Source organism: Leptosomus discolor, chromosome 9, assembly GCF_034619465.1.
Source record: "Leptosomus discolor isolate bLepDis1 chromosome 9, bLepDis1.hap2, whole genome shotgun sequence".
Lineage (NCBI taxonomy): Eukaryota > Metazoa > Chordata > Aves > Leptosomiformes > Leptosomidae > Leptosomus > Leptosomus discolor.
In genome coordinates, this window is record NC_141399.1 from 46224988 (window position 1) to 46245878 (window position 20891).

Below are 20891 nucleotides of genomic sequence, written 5' to 3' on the forward strand. Positions count from 1 at the left end.
GCCGCATCACAGCGGGCATCGCCACGTCATTTTCCAGCGAGCGGGGCGGTACCGCGGCCCCGCCGGAGGCGACCGAGCACAGCCCACAGCCCCGGCCGAGGCGCCGCACCGATCCGTACCTGCCGGTCAGGCGAGCGCTTCCAGCTCCGCCCCGGGAACAGCGGCAGTCCGGTTACCGAATTCTCCGCGCAGCCCTTTCATCCACCCCTGCTGCTTCAAAAAGCAGGATTTTTGTCTTTTTCAGGGATTCCAGCTGACTCGGAGGGTGACAGAGCGCCCGTAGCCCTGAGCCGCCTCCTCCCGGGTTTGATCAGGCACGAATCCGTCAGGAAAGCCACGTTCCTCTCGGCATCAGCCAACAGCAGCGCCAGGACGCTGCCTGCTTCTGGGGAGCCTCTCGCAGAGCTCAGGGAAGTTCTCTGCAACTCCCAAAGGCCTCAGAGAGAAGCAACTTCTTTGCAGAGTGGTTCAAGGCATAAAAATACTTTTGTGGAAAAACCCGGGATTTCAGCTTTGTCATTGGATGCGCAGATGTCGGGGGTAAAGCCGTGGGGACGCACGGAGTTCGCCGAAGCACACACCCCCCTGACTAAACGGACAACTATGACACTTTGGATTTGTCCATCATCCACTAGTGACCTGTACAGGAACAACTGGGACCACATAAAACATGATTTAATTATTTTGAGCTCTTACGATATCTCTTCTAGTTCAGCAGACACAGTGCACAGAGGAAACCTAGAAGAGCCAGACAGGTTTCTAGGTACGTTTATTAGACCAGGAATGCCACTGCACATGTGGTAATCAGGGAACAAATGCCATTACACGAACATTTTTTCAGTGAAAGTTTAGACCAGTTCATTATAAGCAAAGGCCGCTACTCCCTCCATTCTTTTGGAGTGATTCTGCCAACAGGTGACAAGCCCCACTCAATTCCAGCTTGTGTAAAGACCTGTAGGAAGATAAAAATCAAGGTTATTAACTCTGTAATCAAAGGAATCTTCTGATAGAGGGCAACTGAGATTGTTTTCAGTTTAGATTCCTTGTATTGGGACATGACATCTCATTCATCTTCATATAAAGCCAGTGGAATATATTTACATTGAATAACATTTAAATACTTCAGTTTTCTATTTCAAAATGCCTAGCTTTAGAACAAAGAATCTGGAACGTAAACCCCCATCACCATATTGTTGTTTTCCTCTATAAATTCTTCTGCTGAAAGCTCTACCTGAACAGCTTAGAAATCCGCAGTAAGACAGAGAACACTTGTGTTTCTACTACATTTTGAAATCAAGCAATACTGACACAAAAATTTGTGCAACAGTTCAAAATAAAAAGATGAACTAACATAACTTCCATCTCTATTATGTTATTACATAAAAACCTCCTAAATTCTGACCACGCGAGTTATTTCAAACAACTGAGCCCTTGTGAAACTTGAGAGCTTGCAAGTTCACAGCTACAGTCACAACGGGGTGGTGAACAAAGGACGACTTACATATCCCCAGACAGCAGCAAAAACCGCGGCTCCACCGAGGAGAACCAGGTTTCCGTATTTATCGTGGAAGTCAGGCTCATGTTTGCGATGAGCCTGCCTTGCTGCCGTACGCTGAACGCTGCGAGCTAAAGAATGTTAAAAGAGAATGAGAAGTACAGAAATCAACTAAAATATACGTTTGAGTCATTCACAATCCTCGCCTCCCACCAACAGAGAGGCAAGCGTGCGCATTAAGACTTCAAGAAAAGCTCAAAAAAATTATCTTTTGGACTTACAGCTTTGGAAGGATTCCAAAACACAGGATATACAGAAAGCCTTAAATTTTGTTTCAGCTCACCCAGTTTCTCTCTAGGAAGTTATTCCCAAAGTCTAGTTCCAGTAAGAAAATCCTCCCAGTTACCTTCTTCATTAACATGTTTCTTTGGGCCCTCAGCATGGAAGTCCCAGTACACTTTTAAGTATGACCCTCTAATAAAGTATTTTATTTTAGTACTTAAGTTTCAGATTTCTGTATGTAAATACCTATATTGTCAGTAGGCACACCTAACATAAGCATTTTCAGGATGAAGCTCACCATCAAATTAAACATTCAAGGACAGCAGGTATAGGTAACACCTTTCTCATTCCTCCAAGATTTTTGAAGGGAGGGGAGGGAGGTGAAGGAGAGTGGACATAACTCTGGGCCTTTGCAGGAGGTAAATAGCAATGAAATACAGGAGGATATCTTCAGATGACAGAATGTATGATGCACGTCATAAATGTACACGATAAAAGGTACAGTTATTGAACAGACAGAGTGAAGACTCAAACCACCAGCTTCAAAACACAGAGGCTGTGGCAGAGCACTTGATGAGACAGCGTTCTGTGCATAAAGAATTATATTACAAATTATAATCTTTTAGTTTCAGGTCAATGGTTCACGTTTACCCAAATATGACTAAAGAGGATGGCAATACCCGTAATGCTGCTACATCCCACAGCTCTATGAGGCCGCACAAGCTTTTCTGCAACACAAAAAAAGCAGCTTGTAAATCTACCGAGAGAAGCGCTGCCAAGCGCATTTATTTTAGGTGCAGGCACCTCGGGCTAAGCACATCGTGAACCAGGGCCAGATCTGAGCGGACGGGGTGAAGCACTGGGGAGTCTATCGCTGAAGAGGTAACTTCACCCTTGAGTTTAAGGGCCGGTCGCTGACTACACCTCGCCACCTCAGGTTATAAGGCCACGATGTGCCTTTAGTTATTATCAAGGAGAAAAAGCAACCAAGGTCAGCGCAAGTAAAGGCAACTAGGAGATAAAAAAAAGAAAGAAAGGGGAAAAAGCAGCGGACGACGAGGCAGCCGCCCACAGCCCCTCAGCTGCCCTCCCCACCCTCCCCCGGGAGCGAAGCGAGCCCAGGGACTGCTGAGGGACAGCCCTCACAGGGAAGGCAAGAAACCGGGGGGAGACCCTTGAGGAAACCGCCTGTTCCCGAGAAACACCGCTGTACTCCAGAGAGCCTCCTCCTCCTCCTCGCTTACCGGTGAGGTTCAGGGCGGCCCGAGCCACGGGGAACATGGTGACAAGCGGAGCGCGGCCCTGCCGCCGGCGGAACGCGGGTACCCTTGGCGAGCGGTGAAAAACAAAATGGTCGCGCCGGAAGTCGCCGACGCGCCGTGCTACGGAGCGGGGCCCTGTGGGTAACGGAGCCGCGCAGTGGCGGGGGAAGAGCCGTTCGTCCTCCCGATGGTTGAGGGGCAGCGGAGGACGCTCCGTAGCCGGTAGAGAGAAGGACAGGGGCTCCTCGCTGGGAAGCGCTCCCCGCGAAAGGCTGTAGAACACAAGGTGGCGGGCTCGGCGGTGAGGAAGGCGGTAAGAGCCTCCCGGCGAAGGTTGCAGTCGCAGTGTCAGGATGGCCGAGTGGTCTAAGGCGCCAGACTCAAGGCGTTCCGCGCCTTCCCGTGGCGGGTTGGGTATTCTGGTCTCCGTATGGAGGCGTGGGTTCGAATCCCACTTCTGACACCACTTTTTTTTTTTTTTTTTCCGTTTCCTTTTTATGTGAATTTAAATTCATAAAAGGGCCGAAGAGCCGAAGCCAGAGATTTTAGTGCAAATAGAAATTGCACCGAAGCCCGCGGAGCCAGAAATCAGTTCCATAGCGTACACGTCCTCGAATAAAGAAAAGACGAACGTGACCAAACCCACGTTTTTATGTGGCGATGACACTTTCAGAGCCCGCAACCCATCGCACACCGGCTGAGGATTTCCCTTGTGTGTTTAAGATTTTAACCTTTTTTTTTTTTTTAACACACGACCCAGCAATACAGGTGCCTGTATAAAATCACTCAAGCGTACGCCTTTGGGGAGCTACATGTTCCTTCGCAGTTTTATTCTAGATTCCTTTTTCGGTTTCTTGGAGCCTACCTGGCCCCTCACCGCGGTGCCGGGACCCCGGGTGGCCCGAGCACGCAGCGGCTGTGCGGATTTGCGATGTTAACAGAACCGCAGGCGCTGAGGAAGGCCCGGGTGTCTCCTCAAGGTGAGGGGCTGCTGCAGCGGGGCAGCCGCGGTGCCCTCCCGCCGCCGGGCAGCCGCGGTGCCCTCCCGCCGCCGGGCAGCCCAGACCCCCCCTCTTGCCGCCACCGCCGCCCCCTCCCGGGGCTGCCGGCCCGCCACAGCGCGGCACAGCCCGCCCTCCCTCAGTGCTCCGCCAATCGAACGGCTCCAGCTTGCCGCGCTCCTATGGGCTAGCGGCAGCCTGTGCTGGAGACAGATTCAACGAATCGGAAGCCGACGGTGAGTCGCGGGCCGGCGCCGCCGCCAATAGGAAGCGTGCGGGCGGGGCCGCGCCTCCGGTGCGTCGGCGTCCGCCAATGGGCGCGAGACGGTAGAGCCGGGCGGTCATGGCGGCGCTGCCGGTGCTGGCGCTGCTGCTGCTGCTGGCCCTGGGCGGGCCGCCCGCCGAGGGGCAGAAGCGGAAGGAGGTGAGGCGCCTCCGGGAGCCCCGCCGGGCTGTCCCCGCCTGCGGCCGTTGCTCTGCCCGGGCCGGCCGGTGTCGTTGGGGCAGGGAAGGGCCGGGCCGGGCGCGGCGGGTTCCCGCGGGCGCTGGCCTGCGCTGAGGCGGTGCAGCGCCGAGCGCCGGGGAGGCTGAGGGTGGGGCGGGCCGCTGGGCGGCTTGGCCTCGCCTCGGGGCGCCCGTGGGCCTCGGCAGCCCGAGGCTCGGCCGGCCGCGGCGGCACCGGTTAGGCTCTGAGGGGAAACCGGCGGGTGCGGCTGGGGGGCCGAGCGGGGCAGCTGGCTTTTTAGAGTCGCACCGTTCCAATTTATTTTCGAGTGTGTTTAATTCCGGGTTCTTTTGTTGTGGAAAACACCGTGAGAGCGTTGTCTTCGTGCTGTACGGATTTGGAGGGGGAGGGTGGGCGGACTGACCGCCTGGGGCTGTAACCACAGAGGTGTCACCGACTCCCTCACGCTTGTCTCCTGGGGTTTGAAAAGATCCCTCTGGATATGCTTGTGCCAGCCGCAGGTCAAAGAAGAGTAGTTTATTTGTCCTAGAGTATTTATCTGAAGAAGGGTGTTCGTAAGGAGTAGAAAAGTATCGTACGATGACTGTAAGGTTTGTCACTTATCTAATGCTTCTTTGTATAGAATCAGTTGGCTCATTTTTAAAGCAGAGCTTAGTGTCGTGCACTCCTGAATTCTCCAGATATGCACTGAATCAAGTTTTTCCCAGCAACGCTGAAAACTAGGTGTTGAGCTCACTCCCGTAGTGCTTACGTCTCTAGAATTCATTCCACTTGCACCGAGGTTTGAAATCTGAAACGGCGGGCTGCTTAGTGTCGAATAAATACCCTGGAGTGATTTGGGGCAGTTTGTACATCTGAAAGAAACGTTACAATCGTCAACGTGAGACAGCACTAGTGAGCTGACAGTCTTCACCAGCATGTGTAATACTGAGTGCTTAAAGCATGTGCATTACTAAGTCATTAAAGAAAATGAATAAGATTAACGTGACTGTCAGAAGGATCTGTGAAGGCCTTCAAGAACCTTAATGAAGTATCGCATCACGCTGTCAGTGTTCTTATGAAACACAGCGCAGCTGCTATGTCCGCTCTAAAATCCTTCAAGATTGTACTGTGAGGCTAGGGGGAAAAAAAAACCCAATGGTGTTTCTCTGACTTTATTTTCAGATGGTGCTATCAGAAAAAGTGAACCAGCTAATGGAGTGGGCTAGTAAAAGATCCGTTATTCGAATGAATGGAGACAAATTTCGACGCCTTGTGAAGGCACCGCCCAGAAATTACTCGGTGATTGTGATGTTCACTGCTCTTCAGCCTCACAGACAGTGTGTTGTGTGCAAGTATGGGCTTAATTTAGTCCTAAATTAGAACTTGAAAGTCATCATATGCTTTGTAGGGAGTAAAATTTAAGAATAGGGTAAAGCTTCAACAGCTGTGGGAGGAGTGTACTAGGGCACGTTATAGTAGGATTATATTTGAAATTAAATGTGTGGAAATATATGTGTAATATGTATGTGAGAAGACAACATAGTCCTTAATTATTTAGCTCCTCCCTAAAATAATCACTGCTTTGAAGAACCAGTATTCACACTGTTAGGCTTCTGGAGAGAGATGGGGTGAAAACTCAACTTCCCTGGCATGAACTGCTGTTTGTAGAATTATTGCTGGCCATGCAGTCTGAAAGCTGCTGTTAATTGATATGTTGATTGGCACTAATTTATTTATGATTATAATATGCTGGATCCTTAATAATTTTGTGGCTTTCATGTCTTAATCTGGAGGTGGCAGAGGTCTGTAAAGATTATTTTTATCCCTGGTTAGTTGAAATTAATTGGTTTTCCATCCTCTGGCATGGAAAAGAGGGCACACCTGTACTCATTTTGGTGCTTGTGGATTAGCAAATCATGAGCTGCTGAGGTCCATTTCAAATTCAGTTAGAAATTGCCACTGCTTGTGTTCGTGGTCTCAACAAAACTTGTGTTCAAAGAACCAGTGGTGCCACGTGCTTCCCTTGATTGCTAGATGAGTGTCTGGCCTTAAACTTTTTCTTTAACACTGGAAAATTAATGTAGGGGTGTGGGGGATGTACACATGAACAGCATGGGTGGCTGGAGGTCCCTCAGCTGTTCTGTAACTCGTGTTCTGGACAAACCTGTGATAGGCCATCTCGCTTGTGTGCTTTACAGGCAAGCTGATGAGGAATACCAGATTCTGGCCAACTCCTGGCGATATTCCAGCGCATTTACCAATAAGATTTTTTTTGCTATGGTAGATTTTGATGAAGGCTCAGATGTATTTCAGATGGTAAGGTCGTCTTTTTCTCTTCTAACGTTATTTTTAACTTGGGTTGTGGAGACTGAGGGCAAGAAGGTAAAGGTGTACACAAAATTTAGTGTTATAGCGATTAAAGAAATAATTGAAAAGTTAAAAGCTGCCACTCAGAAGAAATGAGGAGAAGAGCAGAGGGCAGTAGCATGTTGGCAGTGATATTAACAGAACTGACAAGTCTGGAATAGGCACAAGGAGTGAACTGGCTTCTCAGACTGTTTTTTTCTGAGTTTGTCTCCTATAATAACTTACAGTGTGAATCTTAATGGATTCTCTGATGCATTAAGAGACAAGATAGAAAGCACTGACGTTGCTAGGAGCAGCTATGACAGCTTTTAGATCACTGAAGGGTGATAGGTCAGGCTGTCAGTGTGGGTTAACTCGGTTCTTTTCAAGCACCCAGTTGGTTTGCACTTCTACTAACATGGAACCAGGTTTTTTTGATACATGAGAACATTCCATGTGTGCTTGCAGTTGTAGATCACATTAATAGTCTGTTATAGTTCTGCAAATCTTAACTCTTATTTTTTGAAGAGATACTTACCTCTGAAAGCTACTCAATTTAGGCAATGATATTTTATTAAATGGAAGCTTTTGGACTGGAGAAGTGGAGAGAGATGTCTTTTATTAGTCTTGTTAAATTTTCCCGTAGCGTTGCCTCAAAAATTCATTAATCAAGCTATGGCCCTTACAGATTATTGTATATACTCCTGTTTTGCAGGTTTTCTTCACAAAAGTAGTATTTAGAGAAGAAACAGATTAAAAAAACCTGAAATGCTATGGGAAAAACAGTGTTAAGAAAAGATAGAACCGCGTTTTGTAAACGACTACTTTAATTTACCTGTTATAATCTCCTCTTAACTGGTCTGAATCTTTACAATCAGTAGCTATAGATCTGAGCACTAAGAAAGAAATGTCAATCACTTAGAAAGCATGCTCAGTTGTGTTTAAAAAGAGAGGGAGAGAAAAAAAAGCCTACTCAGAAATAACAGTTTTTTTCTAAGACATCCAGAACAGCAGCTGACAGAGCTAAAAAAGTTTTGTTGCTCAATGCTGAAAGGAGAAAACAGCATGAAACACGAAAGGGAAATTGCAGGAATATATTGATTACTTTTATGAAAGCCAGAAATGCAAGCTGCTGTGTGCTGTCTTGACTTTTGTTTGAGTCGGTGTCAATGAGATCTATTTATCTATTTATTGGATTTAGTGATGATGTGGCAAGATACAACGGGAATAGAATTGCGTTACTAGACCTTTCATGGTGCTGTATCTTCTATGAATTTTCTAAATACAGCTCAACATGAATTCTGCTCCAACCTTCATTAACTTTCCCGCTAAAGGGAAGCCTAAACGGGGTGACACGTACGAACTTCAGGTGCGTGGCTTTGCAGCGGAACAGCTTGCTCGTTGGGTGGCTGACAGAACCGATGTCAACGTAAGTGTATACAGACTTTCCCCGTTCCCACCTCTGCAGCACTCCCTGACGCTGTATTTCCAGCGATGAAACATGTCAGTTGTGTTCTGTGGCTAACAGTCTACTCTCAGATACTCTAAATAGCTCTGGTCTACAAAATCTAGTTTGGGCACATGACTACATCTTCAGGTTTCCTTACATTCTGTGTTCTAATGTTTTGTGTAGTTCTGCATTTGATAAGGTGGTAAAACTCGTCTCCTTCCTTCTCCCTATTCTGTTCCTGTGGAAGAAAACCAATTGTTAAATTATTAGATAGGGTAAAGGTGTATAAAACTGAAGTTACAGTAGTGAGGGAAGAAGCATTTCTTACTTCCCAAGTCAGAGTTCTTATGTTGGAAATTTTTGTGTGTGTTCATAGTTTTTTCTGCTCTAATATATTGTGGGTTTTGTTGGCAGGAGTGCGGGTATGATGTATAATCCCATTGAAGGAAAATAATTTAAATATCCTCTGCTTAGATTCGTGTGATAAGGCCACCGAACTATGCTGGACCACTGATGTTAGGGCTGCTGCTGGCTGTCATCGGAGGCCTCGTGTATTTGCGTGGAAGCAATCTGGATTTTCTGTATAACAAAACTGGCTGGGCGTTTGCTGCTTTGGTGAGTGGTTGTAACTCTCACCTGCCTGTTGTCGTGAGTTTTGTAGCCATTCAAGTCTTTAAAAGCTTTTGTATTTAAAGATGCTTAAACCTGGTATGGGAAAATGAGGGGCATTTAGTTTTATTTTTTGGTAGTCTCATAATATTGTTTGAGCCTGGTGTCTTCAGCTCAGTTCATGCTTGATTAGATGTCTTTCATACAAATAAAAGGTAGAACGGTGCCTAGCATAAGACCATACTCCAAACCAGTATGTTTTGGTATGAAATGAAAAAAACCTGGGTAACAAATGAAAAAATAAATCCTTTTTAAATAGCGTTTCTTCTTTCCTTTTTAGTGTTTCGTGTTAGCAATGACATCAGGCCAGATGTGGAACCACATTAGAGGGCCGCCCTACGCTCATAAGAATCCCCACACAGGACAAGTGGTAAGTCTTGTCTTTCCTGCGTTGCTGTTGTGTTTCTGCAGAGCAAGGCTGATCCTGTAGGAGGCAAGTCAGAGCGCAAATTCTATTCTTGGCTGCTTTTTGTAGCTCAGTGAGGCTGACCTCTGCTGCAGAGAGCAAGGCAAATTAGAGAGCTGCTGATTAGTTCAGAGAGGATCTGTCTTCCCTTAGAATATGGCTGTAAAAGAGGGGGGTCGTTTTGTGTGAAACAAGGAGTGTTAGAGCTTGACTCAAGATTTAGGTTTTCTTCCAGTGAGCTTTTTCCTTTTCTTGGCTTAAATAGAAGAAGAAACTCTGTAAACTTGTACTTTACTACTAAGAAATCACAAAATACCGATCTCGCACAACAGAGCACTTTGTTTTGGATTAATTGCTGTGTGATGACTTGAACCATTACCTAGAACTCCATTTCGATCGGAAGGTCATTCCTACAGTCTTTTCTGCAGTGATTTATTAATTCAATATTAATGAATTAATTCTCCATAATTAAGAATGGTGGCATTAGTTTTGTGATGTTTGAAGAGTAAGGACAAACGCATAAGGGTTTTTTAGGTGGATTGCTTTCCGTGTTGAGAAATAAGCTTTTAAGAGAGAGAATAAAACCTGCAATTCTTAATCAGAAGGGAAATACTAAGATTAGTTTAGTATCTAGCAGCATGTTCAGTTTCTTGTTAGAAACTGCTCAAAGTGCTTTCCGTGCGATACAGCATTAGACAGCAGTCGTGTGGGTGGTACTCTGCTGGAAATGGGACATATGGGTTCCAAAGTGTTACCTTGGAGTTTGTTTTTGTTGTGTTAATACCCAGAGAGTTCAAGGTCTTTTTGTGTGTGGAAACTTTTGAGTGTTCTAGTAATCACAGAAGCGAAGAAGGTACTAAAATAATGCCCTAGGGTAAAGAGGATAGCATACAGAGTAACCAAAACTGTTTGCTAACAAGTTATTTGAATGGGAGGTTCTCCCTTGCTTCAGAACCAGAGGTGAGCATTCCTTTCATCCTGCCTGTGGCTCGCCATCTCTTCAAAAATGTAAAAGCACATTTTGGAGGAAGTGTAATGACAACGCTTTTTTGCTTAAGGTAGATTATTTTAAATTACCTCATCTCTTCCATTTCTCTGACCTATGTGACTTTTAACCATTCCTATTTGTTTTCATGTTTTCTTTTCAGTATTTATTTACCTGTGACCTTTGCTTTCCTCTGTTTTGTACATACATTGTATCTCTACTGGTGAAGAGACACCATAGTTCTAAACTGCTGCAAAATAGAGGTGTTTATGTTGAGTCTTACATGCTAAACAGTCCTACTGCTGAGCCTGACAATTCATGCTTAACCTGGTCTTTTTAGCTCATACACCCATCTAGTGAACTTCCATATAAAACCATCTTTCTTCGAGATTCTTGAGGTAAATTAGTGTCTAGTGACCTTAGACTTAAGAAACCTCATTCTGGGGAAGAATCAGTTTTAACATCACTTGAAATACACTGCTCTGTACATAACACCGAATGAGATACACTGTGAAAGTAGAAGGTGCTGAAAGCATTGCATCTCTTCAGGTGCTTACACATCACATATTGGCTTTTCTCATCAATTTTACTCAGAAGGGAATTAATTTTGTGACGTGTCCTTTCATGCCCAGTTGGGTGGGTCAGGCCCTCTGTATTCCTCCATGAAAAGTGGATCTGCTTATCAAACTTTTTTTTTTCCTACTTAGATGTAACATCACAGCTATAGTGATGTAGAGCTTCCCATAAGGGATTAAAAATGGTATTCTTGCGCAATTTTCAACTTTTCTGTTAACCCAGTGGGTTAGTAAACTATTAATGTGAATAAAACCGAGCCGGCTTACTGAGTGGAAGTTCTCATATTTTAAATGTTTTCTTGAAAATGCTTCCTTCTGTTTCCTCTCTTTACATCACTCCTAAGTCTTTTTGAGACTGAAGAATAGAGCTTCCGTGGTGTTGGTACTGATGCTCCAGGCCACGAAAAAGATTTCAAATGCTTGGTTCTGGGATTTTGGGATTTTCCAGTGGAGTAGGACAGTAGCAGGAGTGGACTGAGCTCTGGGAAGAAATGCTCTTTTGTTACAAACGGATCATAAATGCATGTGTTTGACTTTGTATCTGGAGCCAACGGAGTAGGTTCACATGCAGATTGAAGAGGCTGTCCCTAAGCTGAGGAGCAGTGTGTGTAACCTAAGAATGTGAGTCAGGGAAGGGATCAGCCTTGGGTCGCAGCGGGTGCAGGAGGGCATAATTACGGTGGTTTGCCCTGCTGACAGGGCATCTGGACCAGGAAGGTTGTAGCTGCACTTGCACTTGTTACAGTCTGAGTGGTGCTTTGGGCTGATGGTGCATGTGAATAGAAGGAATTTTGATGCTGACGCAGCTCCCCCCGGCAATCAGTGGTCAACAGCTGAAAGGGTTCGTGCTCCAACTTCTGTCTCCTGAAAGAGACAGTGTGAAACCCCGTTCCAAGCTCTGTAGCTGTTGTTAATCGTGTCAAAAGTTGTCTCCAGTCTTTTCTCAATTCAGTTACTCTTTGTCTCTTGCAGAACTATATCCATGGAAGCAGCCAAGCCCAATTTGTGGCAGAAACACACATTGTTCTTCTGTTTAGTATCCTTCCTACCAAGAAGCATGTGGTTGGTGACAAAATTTGTTAGCTTGTGCTGTTGCCTTTTCGATGAAAGTACTTCGTCAGGGCTTGCAACTGTCACCTAATACTGATGTAGAAGCTTGTAGAGCCTTTCTGTGTTGACAACTATGCTTTTCGTGTAGAATATATATATAGAATAGAAAAATGTTTATTGCTTTCTCAGCCCCTTCTTCCTTGCTTAATGACTGAACCGAATACACTGTTAAAGGTGTGGATCTTTGTGGAATCGTAAGATTCTTCAGGATAGCCCCTGTTCCTCTGTGCGTGTCTCTTTTCAATCTCACTCACTTAGTTCTTGCTTTGGTGTAGAATTCCTTCCTCTGTTACTGATCTATCTTCTTTTATTTCCTTGCTTACCTTCTTGACTTTTAATCTTGCCACTCGTTCATGCTAACAATTGAGGATTTTCCGATGACAGTACTATGCCATCGAGAAAGGCAAGCGGAAACTTGCAGGTTGAGAGCTTTTGCCTTTCTTATTGATGTAAAAATGTTTCTTCGGAGTCATAAGAGTACTCAAATTCAATGTTCTTTTCTGTTCCCACAGGTATGTTTTTCATCCATCCTCTGTGACTTTAGTCATCTCTGACTCAAGCTTTTCTTCCTTCTCATCACCTGTGTCAGCCTGTGCGTTCTTTTATCTTTTCTTCAGGATTTTTTTTTCTTGCAGCTTCACAGTCCCAAATGGTTTACATTTTATAGTCCACAAGTGTACAGAATAGCAGGCTTGCTACAGGCGCGTCACTTCAAAATTTCACTCAAAGTACCTGTCCTCTTCACTGCTTGACAATGGTTAACAAGTCTCTTCTGTTGCAACAGTGACGTTTAACAGAGTGACTTCTGCTAACTTCTCCCTTTTCTCTTGTTTTATCTGTTCAAAATCCCGATTTCAGCAAGGGATGTATTGGGTTTTTTGTAATAAAATAATCTGAAGTAAGCAACTGATGTTTAAATTTGCTGATGGTCAAACAACTTTGCTCTGTTGCTGTGTCTTCATTATCAAAGATTTTTTTTTTTTTAACTTAAAACATCCATTTGGAGCGAGTCTTTTGATCTTTTTGTAATGATTACTGTACTTCTGAGGCACTCGGTCAAATTCAACCTCGAAACTTTTTGTTGATGTTCGTTTGGGTTCTTGCTATCCACCACATTACGGACCCAACCTACCAGTCGCTGGAGACATTTAAAATGGTGGAAGTTGGCAAGGTTCCTGTAGGCTGAAGTCACTTTTCTCTTGTGCTGAAGGTAGACCACATCCGAAATGGAAAGATTTCTTAATGGTCCCATTGCAGTCAATGATGAACCTTTCTCATTTCAGGAGGAGGATTGGGACTGAACATCTATAGTGAAATGAAACGACATCTTTGGGAATTCTGTCTTTTGTTCCACTGGATCTGCTGTTTTGCTTTGATAGGATTCGTTCTGTGCAAGTGTTGTGCCTTTTAAGTTGTCTGTGCTTCCTTTATTTTGCAAGCTTTAATTTTTTTTTTCAATTGAAGAATTAGAAAAGACTGCAATATTGCTACTTGAAAGATATCCTGTTGGATTAAATACTGCACATGCATTCGATTAGCTGGCTAAAATGCAGTGGTTGAATTCCTTTTTGGATTTTCCAGTGGAGTAGGACAGTAGCAGGAGTGGACTGAGCTCTGGGAAGGAATGCTCTTTCGTTACAAACAGGTCATAAATGCATGTGTTTGACTTTGTATCAAGACCTTCTATAACTTCCAGTTATATCGATAACTTTCTATGGTAAACTTTATTTTTCTTTTTAAAAGTTGACATTAGAAACACCTTTCAGTTGCTTTTTTCCCCCCATAGTTGCTGGTTTGCCTGGGAAACCTTGTAGTTTTTCTGGTGAGTTTTATGGTGTGGGAGCTGAATTTATGAGAGTAGGAATGAGTGTATTATATTGAGTCTATTGTATTTTGTTGGTTTAGCCTTAAACAGCGTTTGCAGATGGTGGTGTTACTTTAGGAATGGTTCTCCTCCACGAAGCTGCTACTTCTGACATGGATGTGGGGAAAAGAAAAAGTAAGTGCTAATACCTTTTCCTCTAAGACAAGGCGTATTCAGTAAAGATTTCTGATACACTATTTAATAGAAATGCTGTTGCACTGTGGGTTTTTGTACACTTCCCACCTCTAAGCAGAAGTGACTTGTGTGGTTTTTCGGCAGCATTTGGAGTTGCTTAGCAAACTGCAAGGTAAACTCAACGCCCGTTTGGGAGATGGGGAGATCTAAAGATGCTTTGCAGCATTTTACTAGTAAGGGAGAGAGAGGACTTATTTTCTCCTAAAGCAATGGTCTAAAATTAATTTACGGTAGGAATTTGAAAGAAAGTTGTTGTTAATTTAGTAGTTCTCAGTGTCTCTAATAGAGGTCTCATCTGACCAAATCTGTAAATGTTACAGAATGCTTTTGAAAACCCCAGTCACTGTGGTGGTTTGGGGGACAGCTGTCACGTTACCAGAATCTCACTCTGCATCTCTTGCAGTTATGTGTATTGCTGGTATTGGCTTGGTGGTCTTGTTCTTCAGCTGGTTGCTGTCTGTCTTCAGATCTAAATACCATGGCTACCCGTACAGGTACGTCTCTTCTGTTCCTTCAGTTTGTTTTCCTGCATGGGGCAATACAGCTGCAACACCATGGACTTTTTTTCAAGGCAGTGGGTAAACACAAAGGAGGATTTAAGACTGAGAGTGGTACTAGAAATTGTTGTGTGGGTTTTATGTTGTTGGTTTGGTTTTGGTTTTTTTTTTTTAGTCTGGACTATATGCTATGAATGAATCTGTTCTGCTGACTGGCGTTTCCTTGTCTGGTAATAGTAGTGTAGACCAGAATGGAGAAATAGGCAAAGGACCTCTTTTCTGAAATCTAATTTGGTGGGAAATACTCTCTTGAAAATGCTCCACTTGATTCTCAAAGAGTGGCAATATTGGTCAATGTAACCACCAGAAATAACAGTATTTGGGTAGCACGATTTTTCAGTCTGGCCAAAGGAGAGATTGTGGTACTTTCCTTTTCATGCCATGACCTGTTGTAAAATATTTCTATTTTCATACTGATGTCTCAGCCAATTTATACTGAAAACAAGTGTGTGTCTCTCTTTTTTTTTTTTTTTTTTTTTCCCTACTTTTCCCCCATGTTCGTACATCTTGATTCTTAGTCCTTGCTTGTGAGAACAAGGAGAGTGGCTGGTGCTTTACAGCTGCATACGTTTTGGGATTGCTTCTGTTAAGAGTCTAACAGTGTTGATTGACTGCTTTATATATGTGTATATGATTGGTATAGATATCTTGTGTGGTTTTACTAGGTTTTATGCATTTTGAAGGAATAAATACATGTTGATGGACCAGCTTCTAACCCTCTCAGCTTCCACAAAGAGTTCAGTTTTTCTGGAAGGCTAATCCCATAGGCAAATATTATCCCCTTTCTATGAGAAGTCAGTTCATATTTTAAAATATCTAAATAATAAAACTCTATTTCATGAGGACTTGATCTCAAGACTGGAAAAGAACTGAACTTACTCCCTGTTTAATGACTGGTCAGCTTTTATTCTGGTCTATGCAATGGTCTTACGTACTTCTGCTAACTTCGTTGTAGGTAAGATGTGGTTGTCTTGGCTTATGAGTCACTAGAAGTGACTTCTCAACAGCTGTTTTAAGTCGTGGTTCCATCAGGCCCAGCTTCTCATTCTGATTTCCTTGGCATATGTGAAAGCTGAGTGGAATGCTTCACACCTTTGTTTCTTAGAAAATTAACAAGAATGTGTGTTATTTTGTTCCTGCAGTTTCCTAATGAGTTAAAGGCTTCCAGAATCTGTAACATCAGAAAGGCGGCGACTCTGAAATCACGTGTAATGGAATGGAAGAGCTAAATAGGTGTGGTTCGTGCTACCTCTCCTTACCCTGAACGAGATAGTTAAACACTGAACCAAAGACAACGTGTAGTGCCTTAACTATAACAAGCAATTTGCTCTGAAGGACACAGAGTATTAAGATGCAATCTCTTTTTCATAAGCTTTATATCTTTTTAAACAACTCTACTGCTAGTCAAATTTAGAACTTAATGCTTAGAACTGCATTTCTGTGACTAACTAGAAACGGTACTTTAAATTCAGTTGGATAATTTGTTTTCCATATGTTTCTTTTTCTCTCAGATATTTATCACTTTATTTCCTGTTTGTGCATAGCAGGTGACAATAGCTTCTCTGTCATGTCTTTTCATGGTTGAGAAAACGTCTTTGTGTACCTGGAAATCTTTTCCTTCGGTCTGTGTGCAAGCCTTGGAGCATACTCCAAATTCCAGTGTGGAGTGTGCATGTCCTAGAGCTGTATCTCATTTTTGAGAAGAGCACTTGCCTGCTGTATGATGCGAGAGGTTGTGTCACAGATGAAGGGAGAATTTTCAACAGGTAGAACTGAGTTATTAATTCCATTATTCATTAAAAACTTTCTTTGCCAAATGCTGAACCTGCAACATTTCAGTTGTAAACATTGGCTCGGAGCTGAAAAAAATATTGTTATACTGATCAACGCTCACACTCTCAGAAAGGCAAACCAAAACTGCAAAGGTAACTATCTGTGGCATGAATTAAAGCTTGCTAACTGGCTTTCGAGTTACTGCTCAGACCTTGACAAACCAACAGATTTTTGGTTACTATGTGAGTTCCTGCATTCTCCACTTATTTTCTCCCAAGTTCTTATCCTTGGGGAGGATATGGGAGTGGGCAGAGATCTGTAATCCCAGGAGAAATACTGTTACCCCGGGAAAGATTTGTTAGCCTTACAGTGGAATGCCTGTGCTTTTTGCTCTCTCCTTTTGCTCTCTCATCTCACAAAGATACTTTGCCTTAAGGATTCTCGAGTGGAAGACATTGTGCCTCAGCCCAAACTGTTGTGTAGTTCAGCACCTGTACTGCAGGAAACCTTTGCACCCCGATTCAGTAACACTTCCTTCCGTAGGCTGTGGTGGCCTTGGAGGTTACTAGTCAGAGGAAAATCTGATGAGACACTTGTCTCTTGCTTCTGCCGCTCTCCTGTCTCAAAGGGTTATGGAATTTGGATGCTTTAGATTGAATCCCGGAAAAGGGCTGTATCATTCAAAGTAGAATGTTGTTATGCAATTTTGCTAAATTAACACACATCTCAAGTGCCTTAACTTCACTAATTTAGTTGTTTGATGTTTCAACTTGTTGAGATGCATTTTTCTGTGCCATACAGAATGACAAGCCTTAGCGGAATGGATAAATTGTGTGCCTGACTGGATTTTGGACAAGTTTCAATAAAATTTTTTTAGTCTAATCCATGCTCCTGTGTCTTCTGAACTTCAGCATAAACCAAACCAACCTCTGTTCTTCCACTATTGCTTCCATGTGTTAATAAAAATGTCTGTGTGTAGTAAATAACCTGAGTGTAGCTGAGTAGACTGGATTAATAGCATATATGTGTTTATGTGGGAAATTACAGCCCAAAATGTCGCTACTAGAGATCTTGTGTAGCCAACTAGTAGCATAAAGATTGCTTGGTTTTTATGTGTCTGACAGCTGTCCTGAGGTGAAAATCTTGGCTTCCTGGAGTCCTAGGCAGAGCAACTAACAGTGTTTCTGGGGGTGGAATCGAGTTAGCAGTATAGATTTGCCTGGAACAACTCTGGACTGCTGTACATGTTGCTTGTTTTCCTGCCCTGCTGGTACAATGCTTCCAATAAACTTTTAGGTTGGTTGTACATCAGTCATTAGCAACGCAGGTAAAAGTGGCTTACAATCTCATTCTGAGGGAGTAATGTTTTTTCTTCACCTTTCAGACTTGTTTTTAATTTTCCTGACAAGGTGCATGTTTTACTCTATCCCTCTAAAAAGCTCCTAATCCTGTATTGACCAACTTCAAACAGTGGCACATCGCGCTGGTGGATGGTGGATACACGTTGACCTTCCACTTGAGGTGGTATCGATGTTGAGAGTTTGGGATTTTGCTCTTTTTCTGTGATGACATACCAAATGAAAATAAGGCTTCCTTTTTCCAACAGTCTCTGCTCTGCAGGCTGAAACTGGAGAGCATGGAGGAGGGAACAAGTGTGAGAGCAGAGCAGAAGATGATTGAGTGCTTGCAAGGACCTGTAGCAGGCTTAGAGAGGATGCAATTCTAGAAAGATCTGACTTGTGCAGCAGTTGAGAGGTAATGGCCAGCTATCACAGGTACCCAGCGTGAGTCTTTGGGACCATTGGCACGTGCATCTTACTAGTTAGCGTGATACAGCTCTGGACTGGTAGAAGAAAGGTGGAAGAGGCAATGCATTCGAGAACTGGTGTGCTAAAACTGGGATTTTGATGAGGCCAGCTTTAGAAGGTGAGTCATCAAACAGCTCAGTACTGTAAAAGCTCGCACTTAGAAAACACTTACTGTAATAAAAGGAGGAAATGGTATATTCTGTAGCTGAAAGTGGACTGTGTGGTTTTGTTAGTGTGGCTGGCCTCAAAGATTGCTGCTTTTACTGCTTTTGAGAAGGGGCTGTGGTCTATTTTAAAACCACTTTGGAATAATAGCTAGAAATAATTTAGGGAGTTCTCTGATGAGCCAAGCCCAGGGCAAGATGGTAAATCTAATTGGATTAATCTAGGTAACGATTTGTGTTATCTACGATTTACTGGCAGCTCCTGTCTTCAAACCATGCTAGTGCTCAGCCCGGAGCGTGCTGCTTCATGGTGGCGCCTGGTCGTCATTCCTGCAGGTCAGCCTTTGGCAGAGGTGCTTCACGAGCCCCTGCTCTTCAGGGGCAGCACTGCTTAGTCCTCCGCAAGATGGGAAATGTGCTCACCTCTGCATCTGCTCTGTATGGCTTGGCGCTCATGCAAATAACCTTAATTAATCACGTGGCTGGCGGCGTCCGTGTGGCCGAGTGTACGTGGGCAATCGCGTGGTTTAAGGTACACGTTAGACGTGAGGGTAAGAACAAGTTAAACCTTTTGGCAGGCCGTGGGGTAGCCATCCGTGTTGGGGGAACAGGATGGAATGGTGGCTGCCTGGGGAAAATGTAGGTGCTTTTTGTGGTCACAACTCAAGTCCCCCTAAATGTGCAGCAAGGCTTATGCTGAGCCTTGTTAAAAAAGTGTAAAAGTAAGCTTTACAGTGGTTTGTTTATTTATTATTCCTAGTCTATATTCCTGAGAAATCAAAGTAGAAGTTCTAGAAGTACTGAAGAAAGTCAATTGCTTAACTTTCTAAACGTTTGGAACATCCAAAGAAAATCAGATGCCTGAGTTGCTTATGCTTGTTTGGATATGCTGCCCACGACATCAGATTATGCTAGATCTTGGCATCTTGTAGCCAGACTTTGTCAGGAGAAAAGAGTGGTCTTTGTGGTTTATTAGTGATGGTTTCTGAAAGCGTGTGTTAAAAGATTAGCTAGTATATAACAGAAAATCACTTATGCTGAAATGAAACTTTTTAAAAAGTTAAAATTTCAAAGTGTTTTCATCTGCTCGGAGAAATTAATTCTCACAAAGGATTTGGAAAAGTACTGGCTCTTTGTTTCTGTATTGAACCTTGATGTTTAAAGCTTTCTCATGCTGGGAGGGTTTAATTATCAAGTACAAACCACTACTCAACTGTTTCCACACCATGACTTTGAACTTTATTAAGGGGAATAGAATAACAGCAAAACATAGAACAAACCCAGGCTCCTGAGCAAGCAGTCATCTGTTTTCAGTTTTTATCATGCTTTTTGTCTGACGAATAGAAAATGAGTTTCATTGCATGTAGTCGGTTCCATTTAAAAGCTCAGGTCTTGACCATTCCTCTAAAATGAATTTAAGCATAGTGTTTTATTGTTCTGGATTAATTGTGCTACTCATCACAGATAATAATCTGGAAAATATGTATATGCAGTTTGTATTTCTAGGTCAGGAGCACATAAAGTTATTAAAATATTCTCTTGTCAATTGATAACTGTACGTGTCTTTCAGCCGTTTTCTTAAAAGTAGGCTAATATCTACTTAAGAAAACTAATTACTATCATTATGAAAAAATATAATCAGTGTGATGAGACTCTACCATGGCCCTTGGTTTGTCCTGCAAACTAAGCTCTGAATCCTCATTCTTCCAGGTATATTGGAGCAGCCAGCAGTGTCTCTTAGTAGGGCGCTGTGCGCTGGGGCAGCTTCACTGTAGGTATGTTAGCTGTGCAAAGTGTGTCGCCACGGATGTGCCCAATATCTGTCCATGTGCAGATTTTGGTGTGCTTCTACAACCTGTTTTTGACAACCTCATGAGCATGTCAGGTTTTATCTTCTGCAGAAATTGTCGGGAGGTGGAAACATTTCTATTCTTACTTTGTCTTGATCTTTTCTCACAATTGGATTTTTTTCATGTGCAACTTATATCTAAAGTTATGAATTGGAGGCAAATAAATGTTGTTGGTTTTAAACTTCTTCCATCTCCCGAGGAAATAGTAAAATGAAAAAGTATTATAGGGTAATAGTAATAAATGTGTCTATGTAGTTACTCTAAATCAGTAGGCTGTTACTCCATAAAGCAGACTAAATGCCTTGAAGAGGAAAATAAATGTTTTGTGTTCTTATTTTAATCACACAACAGGAATACTAATCCAGAGCTAAGAATAGGTAATGCTTCTGGTTTAGTTAATCAGTTTGGTGGCAAAAATGTAGAATGGCTTTTTGCAGTTTTTTAATGGAATTTGTAGCAGTCAGTTAATACAGATTTTTTTTTTTTCCTTCTAAAACTTAGATCGAAGGCAGGTGATGTTTTGGTCTTTTAAAACTGTAGCATTGACCATGAGATAGCATTTGTTAACAAAGCTGTTGTTAAATCTGCTGTTTGGTGTTGCTAAAATTCAGCAAATACAGGGTGCAGTTCTTGGGTAAAAAGTTAAATTCT

General features: G+C 43.3%; 2 protein-coding genes and 1 non-coding gene across 3 annotated transcripts; 2 read left to right on the forward strand and 1 right to left on the reverse strand.

Moving 5' to 3' along the window:
* Positions 1 to 752: 752 nt before the first annotated feature.
* Positions 753 to 3118, reverse strand: COX7B (cytochrome c oxidase subunit 7B). The gene is made up of 3 exons (XM_009950788.2): positions 3022 to 3118; positions 1502 to 1626; positions 753 to 952 (listed from the first exon to the last, which is right to left on the reverse strand). The coding sequence occupies exons 1-3, from the start codon at positions 3056 to 3058 to the stop codon at positions 878 to 880; spliced, it is 237 nt and encodes a 78-aa protein (XP_009949090.1). The 5' UTR covers positions 3059 to 3118; the 3' UTR covers positions 753 to 877.
* Positions 3119 to 3386: 268 nt separating this feature from the next.
* Positions 3387 to 3502, forward strand: TRNAL-CAA (transfer RNA leucine (anticodon CAA)). The gene is made up of 2 exons: positions 3387 to 3424; positions 3457 to 3502. It is a non-coding gene; the product is annotated as a tRNA-Leu (tRNA).
* Positions 3503 to 4383: 881 nt separating this feature from the next.
* On the forward strand, positions 4384 to 17300 carry MAGT1 (magnesium transporter 1). Its single transcript, XM_086470713.1, has 10 exons — positions 4384 to 4464; positions 5671 to 5840; positions 6687 to 6804; positions 8123 to 8263; positions 8759 to 8899; positions 9234 to 9323; positions 11892 to 11955; positions 13954 to 14028; positions 14492 to 14582; positions 15788 to 17300. The coding sequence occupies exons 1-10, from the start codon at positions 4384 to 4386 to the stop codon at positions 15801 to 15803; spliced, it is 987 nt and encodes a 328-aa protein (XP_086326839.1). The 3' UTR covers positions 15804 to 17300.
* The last annotated feature ends 3591 nt before the right edge of the window (positions 17301 to 20891 follow it).